Source organism: Lathyrus oleraceus, chromosome 3, assembly GCF_024323335.1.
Source record: "Lathyrus oleraceus cultivar Zhongwan6 chromosome 3, CAAS_Psat_ZW6_1.0, whole genome shotgun sequence".
Taxonomy (NCBI): domain Eukaryota; kingdom Viridiplantae; phylum Streptophyta; class Magnoliopsida; order Fabales; family Fabaceae; genus Lathyrus; species Lathyrus oleraceus.
In genome coordinates, this window is record NC_066581.1 from 127,273,779 (window position 1) to 127,296,645 (window position 22,867).

At 39.7% G+C, this 22,867-nt stretch overlaps 1 protein-coding gene across 1 annotated transcript; it reads left to right on the plus strand.

Moving 5' to 3' along the window:
- The first annotated feature begins 21,116 nt into the window (after positions 1-21,116).
- Positions 21,117-21,665, plus strand: LOC127130013 (uncharacterized). The gene has a single exon (XM_051059099.1). It carries the CDS (start codon positions 21,117-21,119, stop codon positions 21,663-21,665), a length of 549 nt encoding a protein of 182 aa, XP_050915056.1.
- The last annotated feature ends 1,202 nt before the right edge of the window (positions 21,666-22,867 follow it).

Sequence of the window (22,867 nt, forward strand, 5' to 3'; positions counted from 1 at the left end):
CACATCTCGACTTCGTTCCATTTGTTTCTCATTTGAAACCTTCACAACTCTTATTTCACAACTCAATTTTTATTTTTCACTATTTTTCTTCCAAGCAAGCATTCATTTTCATTCTTTCTATTTTTGTTCTTTTCTTTCACATCATATTTACAAAATAGATGTTTCTATATATATTTTTTTTTTATGCTTGCTCGGTTTTTCAAGAGTTGTGGTACTTACCGATTCTCATTTTCGTTCTCCCCAACTAATTTCTTACTCACCCTAAGTGAATGCTCTTAACTTTTTACGGCAAAAGAACAATAATCAAGATTTTCCGGGTTGTAAAAAAAAGAATACTCTCTCTGCTCACAGTTAAGTTGTATTTGGAACTGGTTGTGCTCGATAGAAAACAAGTGCCTTGATCATTTCTAATTGCTTCCACATATTCACAATAATAAAAGACAAAGCATGAATCAAATGAATCAACAAAACTTATTAGAATCCAGCATTTAAGTGTACAATGGAGGTTTCCTCACAATTTGTTGTTTTAAGTCCTAGATGAAACATTCATTCAATTATGTTGCAAAAAGACAATACTCAATTACAAAGAAGAGTAAATTTCTTAGTGCATTCTAAAATTCTAGCCGGAGGTAACCATGTACCTTAGCCTTATTCACTTGTTTATTCTTATCATTGCCATCCAAGCTCGGATGCACCTTCATTGGATACTTCTTTGAGGAGCAACCAATCTAGAAGGTTTGCCACTCAATAAACCAAAAATTTATTAAAACAAACAAAATTAAAAACATAAATAAATAACATTAACTGAAAATTTAAATTTGTTCATGGGGGACAAAACACCCCAAAAGTACAAAGCCAACATCAAAATACAGAATTCTGGAAATACAATAGAAATAAACATAAAATGAAAAATACAAAAACTTAACCCTCCAAGGGATCAGAATCCTCCTCACTACCGGCTTCAGAACCGATAGCCTCATCATCATCATCATCTGCAGCACCAGAAGACGCACCTGCACCCGCCCCCTCACCATACACAGGCCTGTCCACAGGCCAGTTAGCGTTAAGCAGAAACTGCTTACGCGTCATCAATGAATGAGCACCGGTGGGGTCACTTCCCTGCAGCTGTAACCGCTGCATAGAATCGTGCATATCTACCATGGCACGCTGAGTAGCCGCCATCCAGTCCCAGTTGTAATCACAGACAGCTTGCAGGTAAGGATCTGGTCCAAGAGTGGAAGTACCAGGACCATCAGAAGCCCGGGTACCTTCAGCAGCTGCATTACCTCTAACATTCTTTGCCCTGCAATACTTGGCCACGTACCTGTCATCAATAGGTGGCGGGATCCTAACTTGCCCCCTAGAGGGTAGTCTCACCCTCGCTTGTAAGCACAAGCTCATGATTAGGCAGGGGAAAGCCAGGGGATAATTCACACGAGCCCCCGACTTTAGCCCGCTTTCAATCACGGACTTAAGCTCATTAGCGATAATCCTTGCCACATCGATCTGGACGTTGGTGAGGATACAGTGTACCAAGTGTGCCACTGGGATCGGCACAGTAGACGTATGCGACTTGGGTTGGATGTTTGTCAGAACCAACAGCAGTATCAGTTGAGCCAAGGGAGTCATGTCCTCCCTATGATACCTCATGGGAACCCCAGATGGGTTCAGCTCAACAGATTTCCCCCTCAACAGCAGGGCAGCAGATATTCCCTCAATATCCCGGTAAAGCCGTAAGTCTGTATGGTATGTGTCTCTCTCCTCAGCTCCCAGCTGGAGCGGCTCACCTATGACGCGGTTAATAGCATCCCGATCAAATGCAACGGGTCGGCCGACCACTCGAGTCGTCCAAGTAAACGACTCGTCGTCATCCGGCAGTGCGTTCGCATAGAACTCACGTACCGTTGCGATATCATAGTGCTCGAGTGGGGAAATTAACCGATCCCACTTCTTGGTGTCTATCAACCCGGCAAATGCTCTGCTCGTGCCCTGGGGGTTGATGAGGAATCTCTTCTCCGGAAGAATTTTCCTTTTCTCCAAAGAAATGTACCTTGCGGCCTGCTTCGGGCCGACAAATTTGTCGGTATCAAACTGGATTGGCACAGGACGGGAAGTGTTCCCTCCCTTTCTCTTCTTTGAAGTTCTGGACCTTGATTCCATCTGTAAAACATAAAGAGGCAGCAACACACACAAAACAGATCAGACAGCAAAACCAAAATTCAAAGTACTGTCAGGCTCGCTGCTGCTTCGCCTAGCGAAGTGGCAGCGAATGCTCGCCTCTGGTTCACCTAGCGAGCTGCTAGCGAACCTTACGGGTCTTTGGATTCTGCAGTATTTTCAGAGAAAGCTTCCCAAAACCCACATTCTAATGGTTTCAATTTCAGAACCTAATGATCTATCAATTAAAGAAACGTTCTATGCTATTGGTAATTACAGATTCACATGCAAAACCTAAAATTCCCAATTCAAAACCTAAAATCCAAACATGCAAAACTAAAGTTTCCCATACCAACAACTTCATCCTAAATGACATTCAAATTAGAAATAACAGAGTTCAATCATACAGAAATTGCATTAGGGCAAACCTTAGTTAAATGGATTGATTGAAATGTGAAGTGGAGTAAGGTTTGCAATCTTCCAATTAGGGTTTGGTGTTTGTGAGAGAGATAAAAATGAGAGAGTGTGGTGAGTGCTCGGTTAAATTTCCTCAGCAGAGTTGCAAAAACAGAAAATTTGTGTTTGGGCCAAAATGAGTGGCCTGCTGAGATTTTAAATAAGTGCTGTCACGCAGCACTCGCTGCTGCTTCGTCTAGCGAGCAGCTAGCGAATCAGCTCGCTACTGCTTCGCCTAGCGAGCAGCAAGCGAGCATGACAGCAATTGCCTTTTCAAAGGCAGCATTTCAGGTTCATTCAGCATGGTTTTAGCACTTCGAATCCCATCACAACACAACAGAAAAACAGTAAATACTTACAATGTTGGGGTGCCTCCCAACAAGCGCTTGTTTAACGTCGGCTAAGCTCGACCGTGTGATGCTCACAGAGGAGCATCCAACGGAATAGCACAACTCTCGCGATCCAGATGACCGCCGAGATAAACTTTCAAACGTTGGCCATTCACGGTCCAACTATCCTTCTTGTCCATGTCCTCAATGACAATAGCCCCGTACTCCTTCACCTCTTTGACCCGAAATGGCCCGGACCATTTTGATTTCAACTTTCCGGGGAACAACTTCAACCTGGAATTGAACAATAGGACCAACTGTCCGGGCACAAATTCTTTGCTTCGGAGCTTCTTGTCATGGTATTTTTTTACCTTTTCTTTGTACAACCAACTTGAGTGATATGCGGCATTGCGCATCTCTTCCAACTCAAGTAGTTGCACCTTCCTTTTTTCACCGGCCAAATCATTTTCAAAATTTAAAAATTCCAGGGCCCACAAGGCTTTGTGCTCCAATTCAACCGGCAAATGGCAAGTTTTACCAAACACCAATTGAAAGGGAGTTAGGCCAATTGGAGCTTTAAAGGCGGTACGGTATGCCCATAACGCTTCATCCAATGTTTGGGACCACTCTTTTTTTGAATTTGACACAGTTTTTTCGAGAATTCTCTTAATCTCTCGATTAGAGACCTCGGGTTGCCCATTAGCCTGCGGGTGATACGGAGTTGTCACCCTATGTGATACACCGTAATGTTTTAAAATGTTTTCCAACGGTGCATTACAAAAGTGTGACCCTCCATCACTTATCAACACTCGGGGGGTTCCGAAACGGGAAAATATGTTTTTCTTCAAAAAAATTTATCACCGTTTTCGCATCCGCCCGAGGTGAGGCAATCACCTCAACCCACTTAGAAACGTAATCAACTGCGACAAGCATATACTCGTTCCCATAAGAGGGCGGGAATGGTCCTACAAAATCGATGCCCCAACAATCAAATACTTCGACTTCTTGGATATTTTGGAGAGGCATCTCATCTCTCTTACCAATCCCTCCGCTTCTCTGGCAACTATCACAACTTTGCGCATGGGTATGTGCGTCTTTGAAAATAGTGGGCCAATAAAATCCCGATTGGAGGATTTTAGTGGCCGTTCTCACCCCATTATAGTGTCTGCCGTAAGGCGAGTTGTGACAATGCCAAAGGATGCTCTGCGCCTCATCGCCAGTAACGCATCTCCTTAATAGGTTATCACTACCCAACTTAAACAAGTACGGGTCATCCCAAACATAATACTTGGCATCCGAAAGGAACTTCCTTTTTTGGTTCGAAGTTAGGTCGGGAGGCACAAAACCACTAGCCTTGTGGTTCGCAAAGTCTGCAAACCACGGCCTAACTTGAACTTTAAACAGTTTTTCATCAGGAAATTCTTCCCGAATTTCCTTCTCTGACGCTGTAACCTCCACATTCACTAAGCGGGATAAATGATCCGCCACCAAATTTTCCGACCCCTTCTTGTCTTTGATTTCCACATCAAATTCTTGTAACAAGAGGATCCAACGGATGAGCCTTTGCTTCGAATCCGGTTTGGTTAGGAGATATTTAATCGCCGCGTGGTCGGTATACACTACGACTTTAGACCCTATAAGATAAGACCTAAACTTTTCTAGCGCATACATTATTGCAAGTAGTTCTTTTTCCGTAGTGGCATAGTTTATTTGAGCCTCGTTAAGAACCTTACTTGCATAATGTATCGCATGAAAATTTTTATCTTTTCTTTGGCCAAGTACCGCTCCAACTACGTAGTCGCTCGCATCACACATTAGTTCAAAATTTTCATTCCAATTGGGAGCGACTATAATTGGAGCGGTAACCAATTTTTCTTTTAAAGTCTCAAAAGCTTGCAAACAATCATCGGTTAAGAGAAATACCTGGTCCTTAGCGAGCAAATTGCTCAAAGGCTTAGCCACCTTTGAGAAGTCCTTGATAAAGCGCCGATAGAACCCCGCGTGCCCCAAAAAGCTTCGGATGCCCTTCACATTCACCGGAGGAGGTAACTTTCTATCACTTCAACCTTAGCTCTATCCACTTCAAGCCCCCTTGAAGAGACTTTGTGGCCAAGCACGATCCCCTCGGTCACCATGAAGTGACACTTCTCCCAATTAAACACCAGATTAGTCTTCACACATCTTTCCAACACCGTTTTCAAGTTTTCCAAGCATAGACTAAAAGACCCACCAAATACCGAGAAGTCATCCATGAAGACTTCCATTGTTTTCTCTATCAGATCGGCAAAGATGGCTTGCACACATCGTTGGAAAGTCGCCGGTGCATTACACAGCCCAAAGGGCATTTTTCGGTATGCGAACACTCCAAACGGACACGTGAAAGCCGTCTTCTCATGATCGGCCGGGTCAACCGCAATTTGGTTATACCCGGAGTAGCCGTCCAAGAAACAATAGTATTGTTGGCCCGAGAGTCTTTCGAGCATTTGATCCATGAATGGGAGTGGAAAATGGTCCTTTCGAGTTGCGGTATTCAATCGCCTATAATCAATACACATTCTCCACCCTGTTGCAACTTTAGTAGGGATCAATTCATCCTTGTCATTTCGGATTACGGTAATTCCACCCTTCTTCGGAACCACGTGCACAGGACTAACCCACGGACTATCCGAGATCGCGTAAATCATCCCTGCATCCAACAACTTTACAACTTCCTTTCGAACAACCTCCTTCATGGTAGGATTTAAGCGGCGTTGTGGTTGAGCTACCGGCTTAAAATCATCTTCCATCAAAATCTTGTGCATGCAATAGGAAGGACTAATTCCTTTTAGATCGGAAAGAGTCCAACCCATGGCTTCTTGATTTGTTTTTAGCACAGTGATCAGACGGACTTCTTCTTCATTTGTCAAAAGGTTGCTTATGATGACCGGCTTTGCCTCGGTCTCATCTAGGAATACATACTTCAAAGTAGAAGGTAGTATTTTCAATTCAATAGGCGCTTTTTCGTCAATAACCTCCTTCTTCAAGTCTTCTTCCTCTACTTCCCACGGTTGTAGTTCGTCTAAACTATCAAGTTCCTTTAAGCATTCCTCAAGAGCTAGCTCTTCTTCGATGGTGAAAACCTCCAATGAGTCGTCAAGAGCTAACTCCATAGGAGATATCTCATGAATATGCTTTGAAACCTCCAAAATAGCGTCTTCGATCACATCGATGCGAAAGCTATCATTTCTATCTTTTGAATGCTTCATTGCTTCGAATAGATCGAATGTTACTTCCTCATTTTGGACTCTTACCTTCATTAAACCGTCATCAACGTCTATCATCATTCGCGCGGTCTTCATGAATGGTCGGCCCAAGATGAGCGGAGCATCATCATCTTCCTCCATATCAATAACAATAAAATCGACCGGGAAAAAGAATTTGTCGACTTTAACCAAAACATCTTGGGCTATGCCATGAGGATGGGTTGTCGATTTATCCGCCAATTGCAACGTCATTCGGATGGACTTAATTTCTATGTTGCCAAGCCTCTTTATAATAGACAAAGGTATAAGATTAATGCTCGACCCCAAGTCAATTAGTCCTTTCCCGACATAGATATCGCCAATTTTAACCGGCAAAGTAACTCTTCCCGGATCAACCTCTTTTTTAGGAAGCGTCCTTTGAATAATTGCACTACAGCTCGCATCAAGGACGATGATCTCCAGTTCCGTATACCTCCGCTTTTTTGTTAGTATGTCCTTCATGAATTTGGCATACTTGGGCATTTGCTCCAAGGCTTCGGCAAACGGAATGTTGATTTGTAGTTGTTTAAAAATATCCATGAACCGGGCGTAATGCCGTTCATTCTCCCTTTTGGACGGGGCATGAGGATAAGGAAGGTTTTCATTTGGAGTAGTGCTCACTACCTCCTTTCCCTTTGCAACTCTAGAACTCCTCCATCTAGGCTTTTTCACTTCCTCCCCCCTTACTTCATCAATTGTATTTTTCTCAATCTCCACACTTTTTTTCTTTTCAACTTCACCATTCTTTTTGTTCTTTTCAACTTCTTCCTCCTCACTCCACTCCCCCACTTCACCATCAATATTTTCCTCAACTATTTCCTCCTCATTTTCTTTCTCATCTCCTTTTTTATTCTCACTAATTAACTCCCTCCCACTTCTCGTCATGATCGCTTTACAATGCTCCTTAGGATTTGTTTGCGTGTTTGCCGAAAAGGAAGGACCGGGTTGTTGTTCCGCGAGTTGCTTAGCAAGTTGCCCAACTTGGGTCTCGAGATTTTTTATAGCCGCGTCGTTGCTTTTTTGATTTGCCATTGACATTTGCATGAATTGCGTCAATGTCTCTTCCAACTTAGAAGTTACGACCGGCGGTTGTTGAGATTGATAAGGATTTTGGGGAGGGTTTTGACGGCTAGAAGAACCACCTCCATAACCTTGGTTATGGTAATAGTTACTTCTAGGTTGGAACCCTTGGTTCCCTTGGAAATGTTGTTGTTGATTTTGAGGGTGCGGTTGATAAGGTTGTTGTTGTTGTTGTTGTCTCGGTTGGTAGTCCCTTTGGTTTGCCATGTAGTTTACATCTTCGAACCCCGGAGGTGGACAGAATCCGGTGTCATGCTCACCTTTGCAAAGCTCACAACAAGCTATTTGTTTAGCTTTAGACGGTTCTCTCAACTCTTTAATTTGTTGCGTTAAGAATTCCACTTGTTGTGAGATGAGCTTGTTTTGGGCAAGGATGGCATCGTTCGTCCCTAGCTCAAGCACTCCCGGCTTCTTCAAAGAGTTGCCTCAACTTTGACTCTGAATATCATTTAGAGCCATTCGATTTATGATGTTTGTAGCTTCTTCGGCACTTTTTGACAATAAAGAGCCACCCGAGGTAGCATCCAACAACGTCTTGCAATTTGGTTGAAGTCCATTTTTGAAGATATGGATTTGAGTCAATTCATCAAATCCATGCCCTTTACATTTCTGAAGCATGGACTTGAATCTTTCCCACGCTTCATTTAAGGATTCATTGATTCCTTGTGCAAACACCGAGATGGCCGTCTTGGATTCCATGAACCGGTTATGGGAGAAGAATCTTTCGATGAACTTTTCTTCTAACACGTTCCAGTCTGTTATGACGGCTGGTGTTTGGTCTAAGTACCAATCTTTTGCTTTGCCGAGCAAAGCGTGGGGAAATAATCTTCTGAACAACGGGAGCTCCTGAGCTTGATCCACTCCGGCCGCCAATCCTATCTCATAAAATTTTGTGAGAAAAGCAAAGGGATCTTCATGGTCCATTCCGGTGAATGGACATCCATATAATAAATTGAGAGTTCCCATTTTCATCTCAGCTTGCCTTCCCGTGTGGTTGGCAAACTGAGCGGTGTTCCTTGGACTGTTTATGCATGGAGTAGAAATAGGTGGTGGTGGTGGCTCCATGTTAGGTATGAATGGTGGTGGATTTGTGGTAGAAGAACTTTCTCCTTGCTCTTGACGTTGTCTAGCCTGTTGCCTCCTACGTCTCGTTTTGATATGGAGCCTCCTTGCGGTTCTCTCGATCTCAGGATCAAAAAGAAGGTCGTCCATAGGGATTTGCCCTCGCATAAAACGTAAGCTGCACACTAAACCAAACAAATTACAAGCACAAGTCAAAAATTCAACAGCTAAAAATTAAGCAACCATTGCGATGCTCGCAATATCAATTTACAATCCCCGGCAACGGCGCCATTTTGTTGATTGTAATTTTAAGTGTCGGGTTTTTGTTATCGTATCCACAGGGATTGTAAGATATCACCGCCGTTCGATGGTTGTATTAATTCTAGCTTAAGGTAACAATAGGGTTTTGGTGTTTGTCACAGTATCTTGCATAAAAAGGTAATAAAATGCGGTAAAAGTTTTGGTTTGAATATTTAAGAAATATTGACAAAGTTAGGGTTCGACGATCACTTTGCATGTATTTGTTCGGTCAACAATCTTATAAACTCCTTTAGATGATAAATTATTTCACAAAGTCCTCCCAATGTGTTTCCCTCGAACACACATTGTGAGTTTTCCCATTTTGATCCATTGTTTATCTCTAACACAATCTATCAAAATGACAACTTTTTGGTTCAACCTTATGGTGAACAAAATCATTCATTACTATCTCTAGCTAACAAACAAGATTGGATGAAAACCTAGGTCATGAGTTGGTAAACATCTCTCGATCATAAACCAACACAAAGAGTTTTGAATAAGAACAAAGTTTTCATCATATATTCACCATTAAAGAGTTTACAAATGAAGATCCTTACATTTACACACAAAGTTAATGATCATCTACATCTAACCTTGACAAATGGAGGACTTATCTACTCATTTTCATGGTAGCTTGGTCGGCAAGTTTCGGAAGAAGGTTGATCAACATCCGAGTCGAATAATCGAGATTGGATGGGAATCCACCTTCTTTTTGTAAAAGATGGTTAAGAGATGAAGAGAAATGAAATCTAGGTCACAAAAGATTCTTGGAACAATGCTGTAAAATATCTAGAAAAAGTACAAAAGTAAGGAAAACTAAGGTATGGCTCCAAAAAGTGGCACTTGCTACTTATAGAGCAACTACTGGGCTGTCATGCTCGCTAGGCGAGCAGACTGCTTCGCCTAGCGAGCCCCTAAATTAGGCACCTGAGGCACCTGCGCCCAAAGAAACAGCCTTTCTCAGACTATCATGTTCGCCTAGTGAGGTTGAGAGGTTTTGCCACTGGAATCCTCGCTGGGAGCTCGCTAATGGCTCGCCTAGCGAGTGAGTGCTGGCTGCGCTTTTCTCCAAGTCTGGACGTGTTCGCCACACTCCTCGCTGGAAGCTCGCCTAGCGAGTGTGGTGATGTTTGCCTCTGTTAAATACTGGAGCATTTCGCCGCATGCTCGCTGGACGCTCGGCTAGCGAGTCCTTCGCCACAGCCCTCGCCTAGCGAGGAAGCTGATGAATGCTTGTTTCATTTGATCCCTTTGCATCATTTCTTGTGTCTTCAATTTCTATTATTTCATGCCTATTTCCTGCACAATAACACACAAATCAAAGGTACCAAGATAGATTGTCATTGTATTGCATTTCATCTGAAACAAAGGTGGTTTCGACATTTTAGCAAGGAAATGGAGTGAAAGATACCCATATTTGATAGCTCAAATAAGCACTTTTGGGTATCTAACAGCAGTCAGGCCAATCTCTCGGTGTTCAAACCGATATCAATACTCGCATATTATGATGTTTAGTAGTCAGAATGACGAGCGGCGTTCAGGCCATGATGGCTTTCTTGTGTTACCATTTATTTTGGTATTCAGGCCAATATTTCTGTTTCAGTATTCAGGCCGAGTTTTCTCCGTACCAGACGGATGTTTCTTTTGAGATTGCGTCTTTGCCAATTCCGCCAGGCACTGTTAATTATTTTCCCATCAGAGTGCAAATTGTTCGTCTGTTCTTGGTATTCAATCACTCTTCACCCTGATCATCTGAAAGCCGAGGCTATTCATATTGACAGGTTCATAGTGGATTGAATAGGGGCAGCTGTAACACCTCAAAATTTGCTCTCCTCTCTTGGGACTAGCTTAACATATTGCATTTTATCTCATAGGGCTTTAGGCATTGCATCTTTGCATGTCATGTGGAAACAATAAGCAAGTCATCCTCCCAGGTCTTGCTCAGAAGATAGAGAGGTTAAAAAGATTGAAGCTTGAGGGTCTTATTGAATTGATCACTGGCCATCTGAGGGTTTGTGCTTCAATTAGGGTTTCTTGGCTCCTCAAGGGGATTGATCATTATCTTGGGTGAAGTGGTACACCATCATCATGGTCTTATCATCACCAAGAGGTTCATTATTCCTGATCAGATTCCTTGGGATTAGGGTTTTGACCTTTGTATTGTGCCAATCTGGGTTTTGCAAGGAGATGGGGTCTTTCATAAAGATGGGGATCATTATATGTGTTTTAATGAGCTTGTGAAAGCTAGGGTTTCATTCTGGAGCCATTTCATCAGGAGATTGAGGCTCAAATTCATCTATGCATAGCCAAGTCATCTATCAACTGGAAAAAGTCAACCAAAAGTCAACTGTTGGATTTGGAGGTGGGAAGTGGTTAGAAATACTTCATTCATGTTCAAACAAGTCTCATTTGACATTTCAAACATCAACATTGAAGAAAATAAAGTCAGGACAAAACTTTCCAAAAATAGAAGGTGACTTCTAATTCAAAATTGCCAAAAATGGAAAGGTTTTCTCCTCAAGATTACATCATCACAAATTCTTCAAATGAAATTTTGTTGAACATGAAAGTTGTAGATCTTGTTCTCCCATTTCCAAAAAGTCCAAGAACATGAATTTCTCATGTATGGTTGAAAAGATATGGATCAATCATGGTCAAGCAAATTTGAACTTCACAAGTGCATAACTTTTGAACCATAAGGCCAAATGAAGTGGTTCTTTTTGCAACATTTCTCTCTTGACATGCACTATCCAATTCATGCATCATAAACCATGCATTTCCATTACAAAAATTTTGGACTTTTCATTTGAATTTTGGAGGGAAAGTGGTAATTCAAAAATTATGCATTGCCTTCACATTTTACCAATTACATTTGCCTCCAAACAGCATTTGAAATGATTCCAAGGGCAAATTCGAGCACTGTTCCATTGGCATGTATTACATGAGGGTGAATTGGCAAATTGGAATTACACTTCAATTTCACTAATCCATTTGCATTTGGCTTAATTGTGATTAGCAACATGGTTAAGGCATCATATAAAAGCTAAAGCATAACAGAAACAGGGTTAACACTTCAGAATTCTCAGATCTAGATCCACTTTCACAATTTTCTTCATTTGGTTCTCTCACTTTTTCATCAAATTTCTTCATAAACTTTGCCTTGTTCTTGATTAATCCTTCATCCACAAGCATTGAAGAGCATTTTGGAAGCAAGATTCGAAGGATTTCATGCAGATTTGAGGACTATTGAAGCTCACATCCATCAATGGCAGTTGGATTTTTTGGCCAAATCGTGCAAGGTTAAGCATCGAGCATTCATCCATTCAATCATCTAAGAGCTTAGGAAGATCTGTTTGGACTTCTCAAGGCTTGAATCAACCTGTTTCACTTCTGCACTTCCATTAAGGTTAGAATTCGAATGTCATGATTCATGAAATTGTTGTATGCTTATGGTAGATCCTTCATCACTGAACATGCTGAGCTTTGTTTCATTAAGATCCATGCAGAAATGAGATAGATATGGTGATTTGAAGTTTGACACATGAAACTTGATCCATTCGTTTTGCATGATATATGTTAGATTAGGTTAAATTGAGCTTTGATTGTTGATGTATGTTGAAAAACGAGTCCAATGATATGCTGATTTTCCATTTTTGAGAACTTTTGTTCTTGAGCTCAAGAACACGTATGAATGTTGATGAACACTTAGGGTTTTCGTTTCCAGGATGCGTTTGATCTTGTTAGCGCGTGTTTGCATGTTGTTTGATGTTTATAGCCATGCAGTGGTCCACGTGTTGCTGGCATGGCGTATTGATTGGATACGAGCGCACGGCCTTGCCACATAGACTTTAATGAAACGCAGAGTTTCATTGTGAAGCGCCTCAATTTGAATTCGTGGCCAGTTCGATCCTTGGCTCCAGCCTTTTCCAATTGCACTTCACATATTATTCCATCCATGTTCATACCATGCTTTCATGTGTTTTTTTAATTTTTTCTTCACTTAGAAAATTCATAACTCAATCAATAATGATCCAAATGGCATAATTTTTGCATCTTGTTCCTCATCATGTCTAGTATTGTTTGGCTATTTTTGAAGAAATTGTGCACAGTTGAAAAATGTTTTGGCTTAGGGATTGTTCACATGTGTGCTATCTTGTACCTTGCTTGCCTTATTCTTTGTGAAATCATGAGTTTTGATCCAATGCCTTTAAAACTTTGCATACTTAAACTAGACATCTTTAGGGACCTTTTGGTGTTGAGTTTGCATTTGTAGCATTTCTGGTTGTTGAGATATGATCTGGTTAATGTAGGTGTGACAATGTGTGTCACACCTTTGCTTGCTCAACTTGTTGATTTTCTTTGCCATGCCAAATAAATGCCAAATGATGTGATTTTTTGCATGATGCTTCTTCTGAATGTTAGGATTGAGCATGATTATTTGTGGAATTTTTGGAATGATTTCTGATTTGTTTGGTATTTTTCTTGCTGGATGACGATTTGTGGACTTTTGAATAGTCATGAACTTCAATGATTTGTGAAATGATGGTTGTTTATCATATGGATTTGAAATTTTGCACATTGTTTCTAGACACTTTGAAGTTTATTGTGGTTTTGGTTTGAGACATTTATTAGTTGTCAATTCTGTTTTAGGCTTGTGCTAAGTTGAGGTAGCATTTTGTGCCCTAATTGAGCTTGTTTGTGCTTACCTTGCCTTATGGAATTTGATTTCCATGCTTAAACTTGTCCAAATGCCTTTATTTTTGGTATGTTGATCATGTGATGGGTTCTGTTTAGCCATGATTTCTTTTGGGATTTATTGAATCATTTTGGAATTAATGTGGATTTGTTCATTCTGTTGCTCCAATGAGCTTCCAACTTGCATACTTTGCCTTATTTGACTTGTGAAATGAATTTGGTGCATGATATGGATGTGGAACTTTTTGGATGATGTTCTTATTGGATTGAAGTTGATTCATGTCAATTTTCATGTTCTGTTTTGAATTATTTCTCCCTATTTGACCCTAGGCCTTTGTCCTAGTGGTTGGTGCTTATGTTTGAGCTTTGTTTTCAGGATAAGGAGCATATGGTCATAAGGGAATTGATTCACATTGCTTGAATTGGGTTGATTGGTTGATGTTGACTAACATTGATTTGTTTTGTAGGTTTCTTTTAGCTCATTTGAGTTGAGCTTGTGCCTTGCACATTGTAGCTTGCACTTGTTGTCTGTTTGACTGTGTACAGTTAACTGTTGATTGTCGGATTGTCTGTTTGACTTTTTGGAGTTGTGTACTGACTGAGTTAGATTGTTTTCAGGTACTTTAGTTGCTTAAGTTCTTTTGAACTTTCTTTTTCTGTTGCTTGGTTGCTTAACCAATTGAGGTATAACTCTCTTGACTCCATGTAGTCTGGAAGACCTGTCCTGTTACTTGGGCAGGCACCTGTCTGAAGCCCTCCTTAAGAGGCAATGCTTGTGAATGTTTATTTTTGTGCCAAGCAGGAAAAGACCTCTATGAGGCAATTGGCAGATAAAAGAGATGTGCAATCCATCTCCTGCTATTCAGTGAGTCATCCACTTTGCTCACACACCTTGTGTTGATGCATTGTGGATATTAACTCAAGATCTTTGTTGAGTCAGTCATATGTGGAGAAGAATTCCAACTTTCTGAACTCCCACACTTTCATTTGTCTGAAGCTCTCCCAGGCCAGGGATAAGAGTTGTGAGGTCTTACCCTCACTTCCCATTTCATCTGCTTCACCCTAACTCTCAATGTTAGGGTTAAGAGCTAACATCACCCGATTCCAGTTGGCTTGTGTTTCACAGCCTAACCTTGTGTGAGCCCACTTTGTGTGTATATAGTGTGTGCTAATTGTGTGTATGTTTGCTTTGCTTGTGCTGTTTAGGATAGCTTGCTGCCTGTGCAAGTTAGATAGAAACCTCAACCTAGGACCATGGTGGATTACATGATAACTATTAGGCTCGAGTCAGTCTCCCTTCTAGTTTGTCATTTCCCAGTCTCTGGTTAGGAGAAAGTTTCTCCCCTGTTAAGGGGAACTACGTTGCCCTGATCCTCATACCAGATGAGGTACGTAGGCAGGAGATCGTACGAGATCTCTCCGGGCACCATTTTTCTTTTTGTGTGTGTTTGCTTGACAGTTATTAGGCTCGAGTTCTAGACTCCCTATTAACTTGTTGTTGGTTATCCTTCTTGTGTGTTACGAGATGGATGTAAGACCAGCGATTGGCATTCCGTATCCTATTGTTGTGTGCTTGGAGTCCGATATAAGTTCAACAATTGGCATTTGGTTTCCAGTGTGGGTTTGTTTGGTTCGGAGTCTGATGTAAGTCCAGCGATTGGCATTCGGTTTCCATGTTTGCCTGTTTGCGTGTGTTTTGTTTCGGCGTGTGTGAGCCGAACTACGGTAGCTCTGATTCTCATTCCAGATGAGATACGTAGGCATAGGATGCGATATCCTAGCGAGCCCGTTCCCCTCTTCTCCCACTTGTGTTGTTTTCAGTGTGTGTGTGTGTGTGTGTGCATTTGTTTTGAGCAATTTCTTTCGGCAACCTTATTCTTTCCTTTTGAGCGTGGATCCCGTCGAGTACGACGGATGCGTAGGGGTGCTAATACCTTCTCTTCGCATAACCGACTCCCGATCCCATCTCTCTTTGGTCGCGAGACCATGTCTTTTCCAGGTTTACTTCGAGCGTTTCCTTTCCCTCTTTGGGATAAATAACGCACAGTGGCGGCTCTGTTTGTTTTTTTGTTTTAGCCCGCCGGTTGTTTTTCGCGGATGCGACATTGACCATCTTTCCAGATTAGAGCATTTAAAGCCAAATCATTTACCTATAAATGATGACTTCACCTATGACAGACTGATAGCTAAGATAGATACCTCTCCCCTTGAACTCGATAGAGACAACCTTGGGAAAATTTCAAAAATTAGCAGAGTACCATGGTACGCTGATTTTGTGAACTATCTAGCCGCTGATATCATACCACTTGACCTTAACTCTCAATAGAAGAAGAAGTTCTTTAAAGATATAAGACACTTCTATGGGGCGAACCACTCCTTTTCAAAAGAGGAACTGATAACATATTTTGACGTTGCGTCCCGGAAGAAGAAGTCAAAAACGTCATAGAGCATTGTCATTCTTCACCCTATGGTGGACATTCAAGCACATCCAAGACATACGCTAAGATCCTTCAAGCTGGTCTTTATTGGCCAACATTATGGCGTGATGTCCATACTTATATTGTCTAATGTGACCGGTGCCAGCGCGCTGGAAATATCTCAACATGTGACGAAATGCCTTTGAAGAACATCCAAGAAGTAGAACTATTTGACGTTTGGGGTATTGATTTCATGGGACCTTTTCTAACTTCGTTAGGAAACAAGTACATTTTGGTAGCAGTTGACTATGTGTCCAAGTGGATAGAAGCTATCGCTGCACCCACCAACGACACGAGAGTAGTCATCAAGATGTTCAAGAATAATATCTTTCCCAGATTTGGAGTACCATGACATGACATAAGTGATGGTGGATCACATTTTATATCTAGGATATTTAATAATCTCTTAAGAAAATATGGAGGAAAACACAAAGTAGCAACACCATATCTCCCCCAGACTAATGGTCAAGTGGAAGTATCTAACAGAGAGATTTAGCAGATCTTGGAGAAAACTGTATCAATATCTAGAAAAGATTGGTCTGAAAAGCTAACAGGAGCATTGTGGGCTTACAGAACTGCTTACAAAACCCCTATTGGAACTACACCGTACCAGTTGGTCTACGGAAAGTCATGCCACTTACCTTTTGAACTCAAGCACAAGGCATATTGGGCCATCAAGACCCTGAATTTGGATTACCTAGCATCTGGCAAGAAGCGAATCCTTGATATTCACAAATTGGAGGAACTTCGCCAGAACGCTTACGAGAATGTCGTTATATACAAAGAAAGAACCCAAGCTTGGCACAACAAAAGGATTGTGAAAAAGGAATTTAATATAGGAGACTTTGTTCTCCTCTTCAATTTGAGATTACGACTTTTTCCAGGTAAGTTGCGTTCGAGATGGATAGGCCCCTTTGAGGTTTCCAAAATCCTAAAATCTGGAGCAGTTGAAATTCGGAACAGCTCTTGTAATCCGTTTGTGGTAAATGGACAAAGAATGAAGCAATACCAAGGAGATGACATTATTTATTATAGAAACAAACAATCTATGATACTTTATGCATTATTCGTAATAATAATAATAAAATCAGCGGAGGAATTGAATTAAGATTATTTACAAATGTAATACAAACATAGGAATTATCAATGAGGTGTAATTTTTATATTAATCTTTCCTCAACGAAATATCAAAACTAAAAATGATACACCACCATTCTAAGCATAGAAAAGTAAACAAATATTTTCTGCCTTTTTCGAAATCTACCAATTCTCTACGAAACAAATGACCTATGGATATTTAGGGAGAATGATAGGAAGCTATAACAGCAGCAAATCAACCTTTGGCAACAAACATATTAACATAATAATGTGCCGAAATAAGGGCCACTTAAAATTATTTACAAAATCGCTGCAATGTCAACATTAATCACTTATTCCTACATTTTATCATGAAACATATGGAATTGGAACCAATTTATGAAGGAAATCCAATGCATAATGCAATCATATACCGAAACAAACAAAAAAAGAAAAATTGTACGCATGATTCGATAACTAAAACAACATCAAAATATGAACCAATTGTAATCAGTGTTTTCGGTTCAAAAGATTACCAAAAGCAGAACCGTAAGCGCTATTTGGCGTGTTGTTTTCGTAGGCAGTGGAAATAGGGCGTCAATGTCTCAAAGTACTTGCTGAAATCGAAACTCCATAGTTTGTGAAGTGAATCCAGTACTTTTTAATCTTTCGTCCAAACCATTACCTGCATAAACAAAAGAATTGAAACCAAACAGCCGTCCAAATTTAGAATGCCTTGCCAACTCGAAGCCACCCGAAACAGAGTTGGAATAAGAGGTCGAGTTGTTTAAATGATGTCGAAGTACGTTGCCGTAAACATGAGCCGAAATGAACGTAAATCTTCCCCTACATTACTGAATCCCGAGTTGTTGTGGTGTTGTCGCGGTGGCATTTTCCCAAACACTTGGCGGGCTTCAATCTTCTTTGCCTTGACAAAGCTATAATATCTGCTAGAATATAAAGTTACAGGGAAATGAATCACACCAAAAATGTAGTATTAGAACACCACACAATGAATATCTAAACAAGCTATCAACTTTCGTAAATGGTTTTAACACTGACGTAAGTAATCTTGCAAGATTTTCCGACTCAAGCATCAATAACAAATCTTCGCATCTTTTGCCTATGCCTGTTATTTTATAGCCTTTGTTCTTTGAGGATCAATCAGAAACGGCCATAGCAACAAAGGACAAAGGTGGGTGGATTTCTGCTTAGGTAAAACAAGAACAACCGACATGGAATAGTGTTTAGAGTGCGTCCTGATCACACTGAATTACACCGTGTTTTTACTCTAATTTCACATGTTTATTGGGAATTTTTTATCATTTTGTTTGTATTATGCTCTCTTTTATCTTGTTTTCAGATATTTAGCACTTTCGAACTCTTTTGGAAGAAACGAAGCAAAAAGACCTAAAATTAGGGTTTTTCGGCGAAATTACACACATGGCGGCCGCTATAGGAGAAGCCATGAGTCATCAGCCCTCAACTATGAGGTAACCTCCACGTTCCCATGATCCACCCCATTTACACACATGGAAGGCGCCACCTTTGGAAATCACGTTCCCACTAAGGAGAAGTTGGAGGGCACCATGGTCTTTGCAAGCTGCTGAAATCCTCTATAAATAGTTCGTTCCATTTCATTTTCAAATCATCCAACTTAGTTTTACAACACTAAGCATATATTTATCATTTGTAATAGCGGTAATCCGTCACATCGGGGGGTTATTGCACCTTAGTGAGATTGAGTTGGGTCACTTCGAGTTGCTATCGTCTTTAGCTTCAGGAGTCGAAGGTTTATTTTTGTACTAGATTTAAAGCCCTCCATTTGGAGCAGGTTCTTATTTATCGCTTTATTTATTTATTTCCCGCATCACTTTATTTATTTATTTCCCACATCGCTTTATTTATTTATTTCCCGCATCACTTTTATTTTATTTATTTCCCGCATCGCTTTTATTTTATTTATTTTCCGCACTCGCTTTATTTTATTTATTTTCCGCACTCGCTTTACTTTATTTATTTTTCGCACTCGCTTTACTTTATTTATTTTCTGCACTCGCTTTACTTTATTTATTTTACTCACTTTAATCGCTCTTTATGCCTCACATTCTAAAACAAACTCTTCATCATGATTAACACCGTTGTGTTACCATGTCTGGCTAAATCTTTTAAAGGTTAGAATGTAAGGATCGTTGTTAAAGTAATGTTTCACATATTAAATCTGTAGAAATACTTTAAAGGCTGTTTTGATTTTTAACTTGAGTTTTCTAAAACAAACTTGGTTAGTTTTAATTATTTGAGGAGTGCGAAAGCACCCTGGCTTAGTAATTAGGAATTTTTATCACTTTAAGGAACGACTATTTTTGAAACTGTTTTCGGACACGTTGATAGATTTAAAATCAGGAAACTCCTTAGGTAAACTTTCCAAATCAAAATCACTTTTCAAATAAGTTTACGAGTCTCATTTCTTAAAAATAAGTTTACTACTTTAGCGTTCTGCGCACCTTTTATAAGTGACAATAAGAGGCCTTAATTTAAGGGTAAACTCGGTTCTGAATACGCGAAAGCGACAATTCCTATTAAATGGATTCTTTTCAAGAGTAGAAAATATTGCCTCATAAGTAGTTCTATTTAGACAATCGAAACATCACTTAACTGACGAGAGATACATTCAACATGTCTTTACCTGCATTTATTATTTACCGTTATTTTGCAAACCCAATATCTCTTTTATACCGCCTTAGATAAACACTGTAACGATATTAATCGATAGATTGATGATTGGTCTCTGTGGGATCGATATTCTTTTATATTAGTTTGACGTAATTCGTGCACTTGCGAAACACGCGATCATGTTTTTGGCGCCGTTGCCAGGGACCAACTTCGTCAAATTTTGTACCTTGTTGTTACATCGTATAGACTAAGGCATTATTAGCCGGTAAATGCGAAGAACCCATAGTACCGGAAATTTAGTAGATCCTTTAGCGGAACCCGAACGTTATACTCGTACACGCCTCTTACTCATCCGAATTAAGAAAGTTATGGTCGAGAATCGCCATAGGAGACCTCTTAAGGTATTATTCCGACTGATATTTCAGGTATTATTCATGATGGAATGCATGTCATGTTGTGCATATCATGCAAATTAAAAGTGAAATCAAAATTTATGAAGATTTAAAATGCCCGGACAAAATTGGGGTATGACAAGTGGGATCCTAAAAAAAAATATAGGCAAATAAACATGGATAGAAGGAACATCTAGAACGAGGGAAGAAATAGTGGTGGGATGCAAGAATGGGCTTAAGGTTCTTGGGATGGAAAACTCAACAACCTCATCTGCTGAAGTACCATGGTGCTAGCTTAGAATGTAATATTCCTTAACAAAAGAGCACAACATATTGATATAGAGGCCTATATCAATAAGCTTCATATTTCTTTGTGTTGATTTGGTAGAAACTTGTGTCAAAAACAATAATGCTAGAACTATCAGGAAGAGATTTGGAGAGAAATGGGGGTGGCTTGATAACTACAACAACCATCCAAATGGAAAAAATTGGATTATATGGAATACTATGATAATGGACATCAAGGCCAGATGGGAGTCATACCAACATCTCCACTGAGAAATCCTTACCACAAATGGGGAAAGATCTTACTGGATGACTGTAATTTATGAATAAAACTAGCTAACACAAAGGAAAGATCTTTGGAGAGACATCAAAATAATTTCTAAACCATATAAGGACCTTGGGTGGTAATTGGGGACTTTAAAAATATTTAAGAATCAATGATAGAACATGAGGGAACCCTGTCCAAGACTTTGAAGTGAGAGATCTATAAGATATGATGGAAGAGGTGGGCTTGTATGAACATGAAACTAAAGGGGAACATTTTACCTGGTCAGAAAGACACCTTAATGGTACTATATACTCTCGGATCGATAGAGTAATTTGCAATAGAGAATGGTTCATTTCCTTCCCGAGCTATGATATAGAGATTATGCTGACTCATATATCTGATCATAATCCCCTCAATATCAACATTATGAGATATAGAGCTGAGGTAAGAAGATTTCATACCTTCAATTCTTGAATTGTGTGGTTGACAATTGAATGTTAAGATAACTGATTAGACTCCAACCAATGTTCATAAGGCTAAACAAGCAAATGAAAAACATAGTTAATAACATACCTGATATTAAGATGGATTTGGAGAAGACTCAAAATAAACTGACAGAAGATAGGTTCAACCCAAACCATATCAAAGAAGTTCAAAAATGGACAGAAAACCTTATGCAGTCCACTAAAATAGAAGAGCAAATTATGATGCATAAATCAAAGATAAACTGGTTGAAACTTGGAGATATCAATTTAGCATACTTCCATGCTACCATTAGAGGAAAAAGCAAAAAAATTGAAATGCACAAACTAGGGGATCCCAATGGTACAATTCTCAAAGATCATAAGGAAATTGAACAAGAAGTCATAAGATTCTATAGAGAGCTAATTGGTACAACTGCTCACAGAATTAATCTTGTGGATATTGTTGCCTTGACAAATGATGCTCAACTTAAAGACATACATATGAACAATCTTATTTATAATTTTACTGACTATGAGATATGGACATCATTGAAAGGAATATGTGATCCAAAAGCTCCACGAATTGATGGCTACAATGCTAAATTCTTGAAGAAAACGTGGAACATTATTAGTGAAGATGTGAAGGATGCAAGACTTCTTTGTCAATAATAGGATGTACCATGCAGTAAATTGTTCATTGGTCACCCTCATCCCAAAGAAATATGACTCAAGAACAATGAAGGATATGCGACCTATTGCATGTTACACCATTGTTTACAAAATAATATAAAGATTTTAACTTTAAGGTTGAGCAAGTGATTAATGTGGTGGTTGATGAAAGTCAATCTGCCTTTGTTCCAAGTAAAGTGATACATGAAAATATTATAATTGCTCATGAATTATTGAGAGGGTACAATAGGAAGCATATATCACTTGTATCATGATATGTATTAGGTATGTTTCTTACAAGTATGTGATCAATGGGAAACATAGTGAGTTGCTGCAAGCAAAAAGATGTAAGAGGATCTCAACTTCAACTATCACCCAAAGTTCGAGAAGATGAAAATAAAAAAAACATGCTTTGCAAATGATATTATTCTATTTTCTCGAGGTGATGAAATTTCCATTCAACTTTTGATGGAAGAGTTCCAACATTTCACTGATGCTTCTAGGTTACAAGCCAACCCAATAAAAGGTAAAGTATACTTTAGATGAGTCAATGGCTAGGTGCGACAAAAAATTCTGAAAGCTATAAAATTCCTTCAAGTGTGTTACCTTTCAAGTATTTAGGCGTTCCTTTATCTAGTAGGAATTTTGATGTGTACCAATATGAACCATTGATTGATAAATTTGTTAGTAGAATTAGGCATTGGACTGTAAAACTTTTAAGTTATGCAGGAAGTCTCCAATTAATCAAAAGTGTACTATTTTCCATAACTGCTTATTTGATGCAAGTTTTTCTAATGCCAAAGAAAGTGATCAAGAAAATCAAAGCAATATGCAGAAGCTACTTATGGAGTGGTGTTAAAAAAAGCCCCTATAGCATGGGACAAAGTATGTTATCCTAAGGAAGTCGGTGGGATGAACTTCACATCCCTGAGTGAGTGGAACGTTGCAACCATAAGTAAGCTTTTATGGAACATGCAAGTGTCATACCCTAATTTTCAATCCTAAGATGCCACCATCAGTTGTATCATTTGTATGACATCTAACATCTTTGCATTACAAACCTATTGAAAATACAAAAATATTTTCTACTTTATTTGTCTTAAGCTAGGGTTTTGCACCAAGATCTTTCAAAGGTTGATCAATCAAGACTTGACATGAGCTTCAACATTTCAAACTCATCATCCTTCCCAAGTGATTAAGTG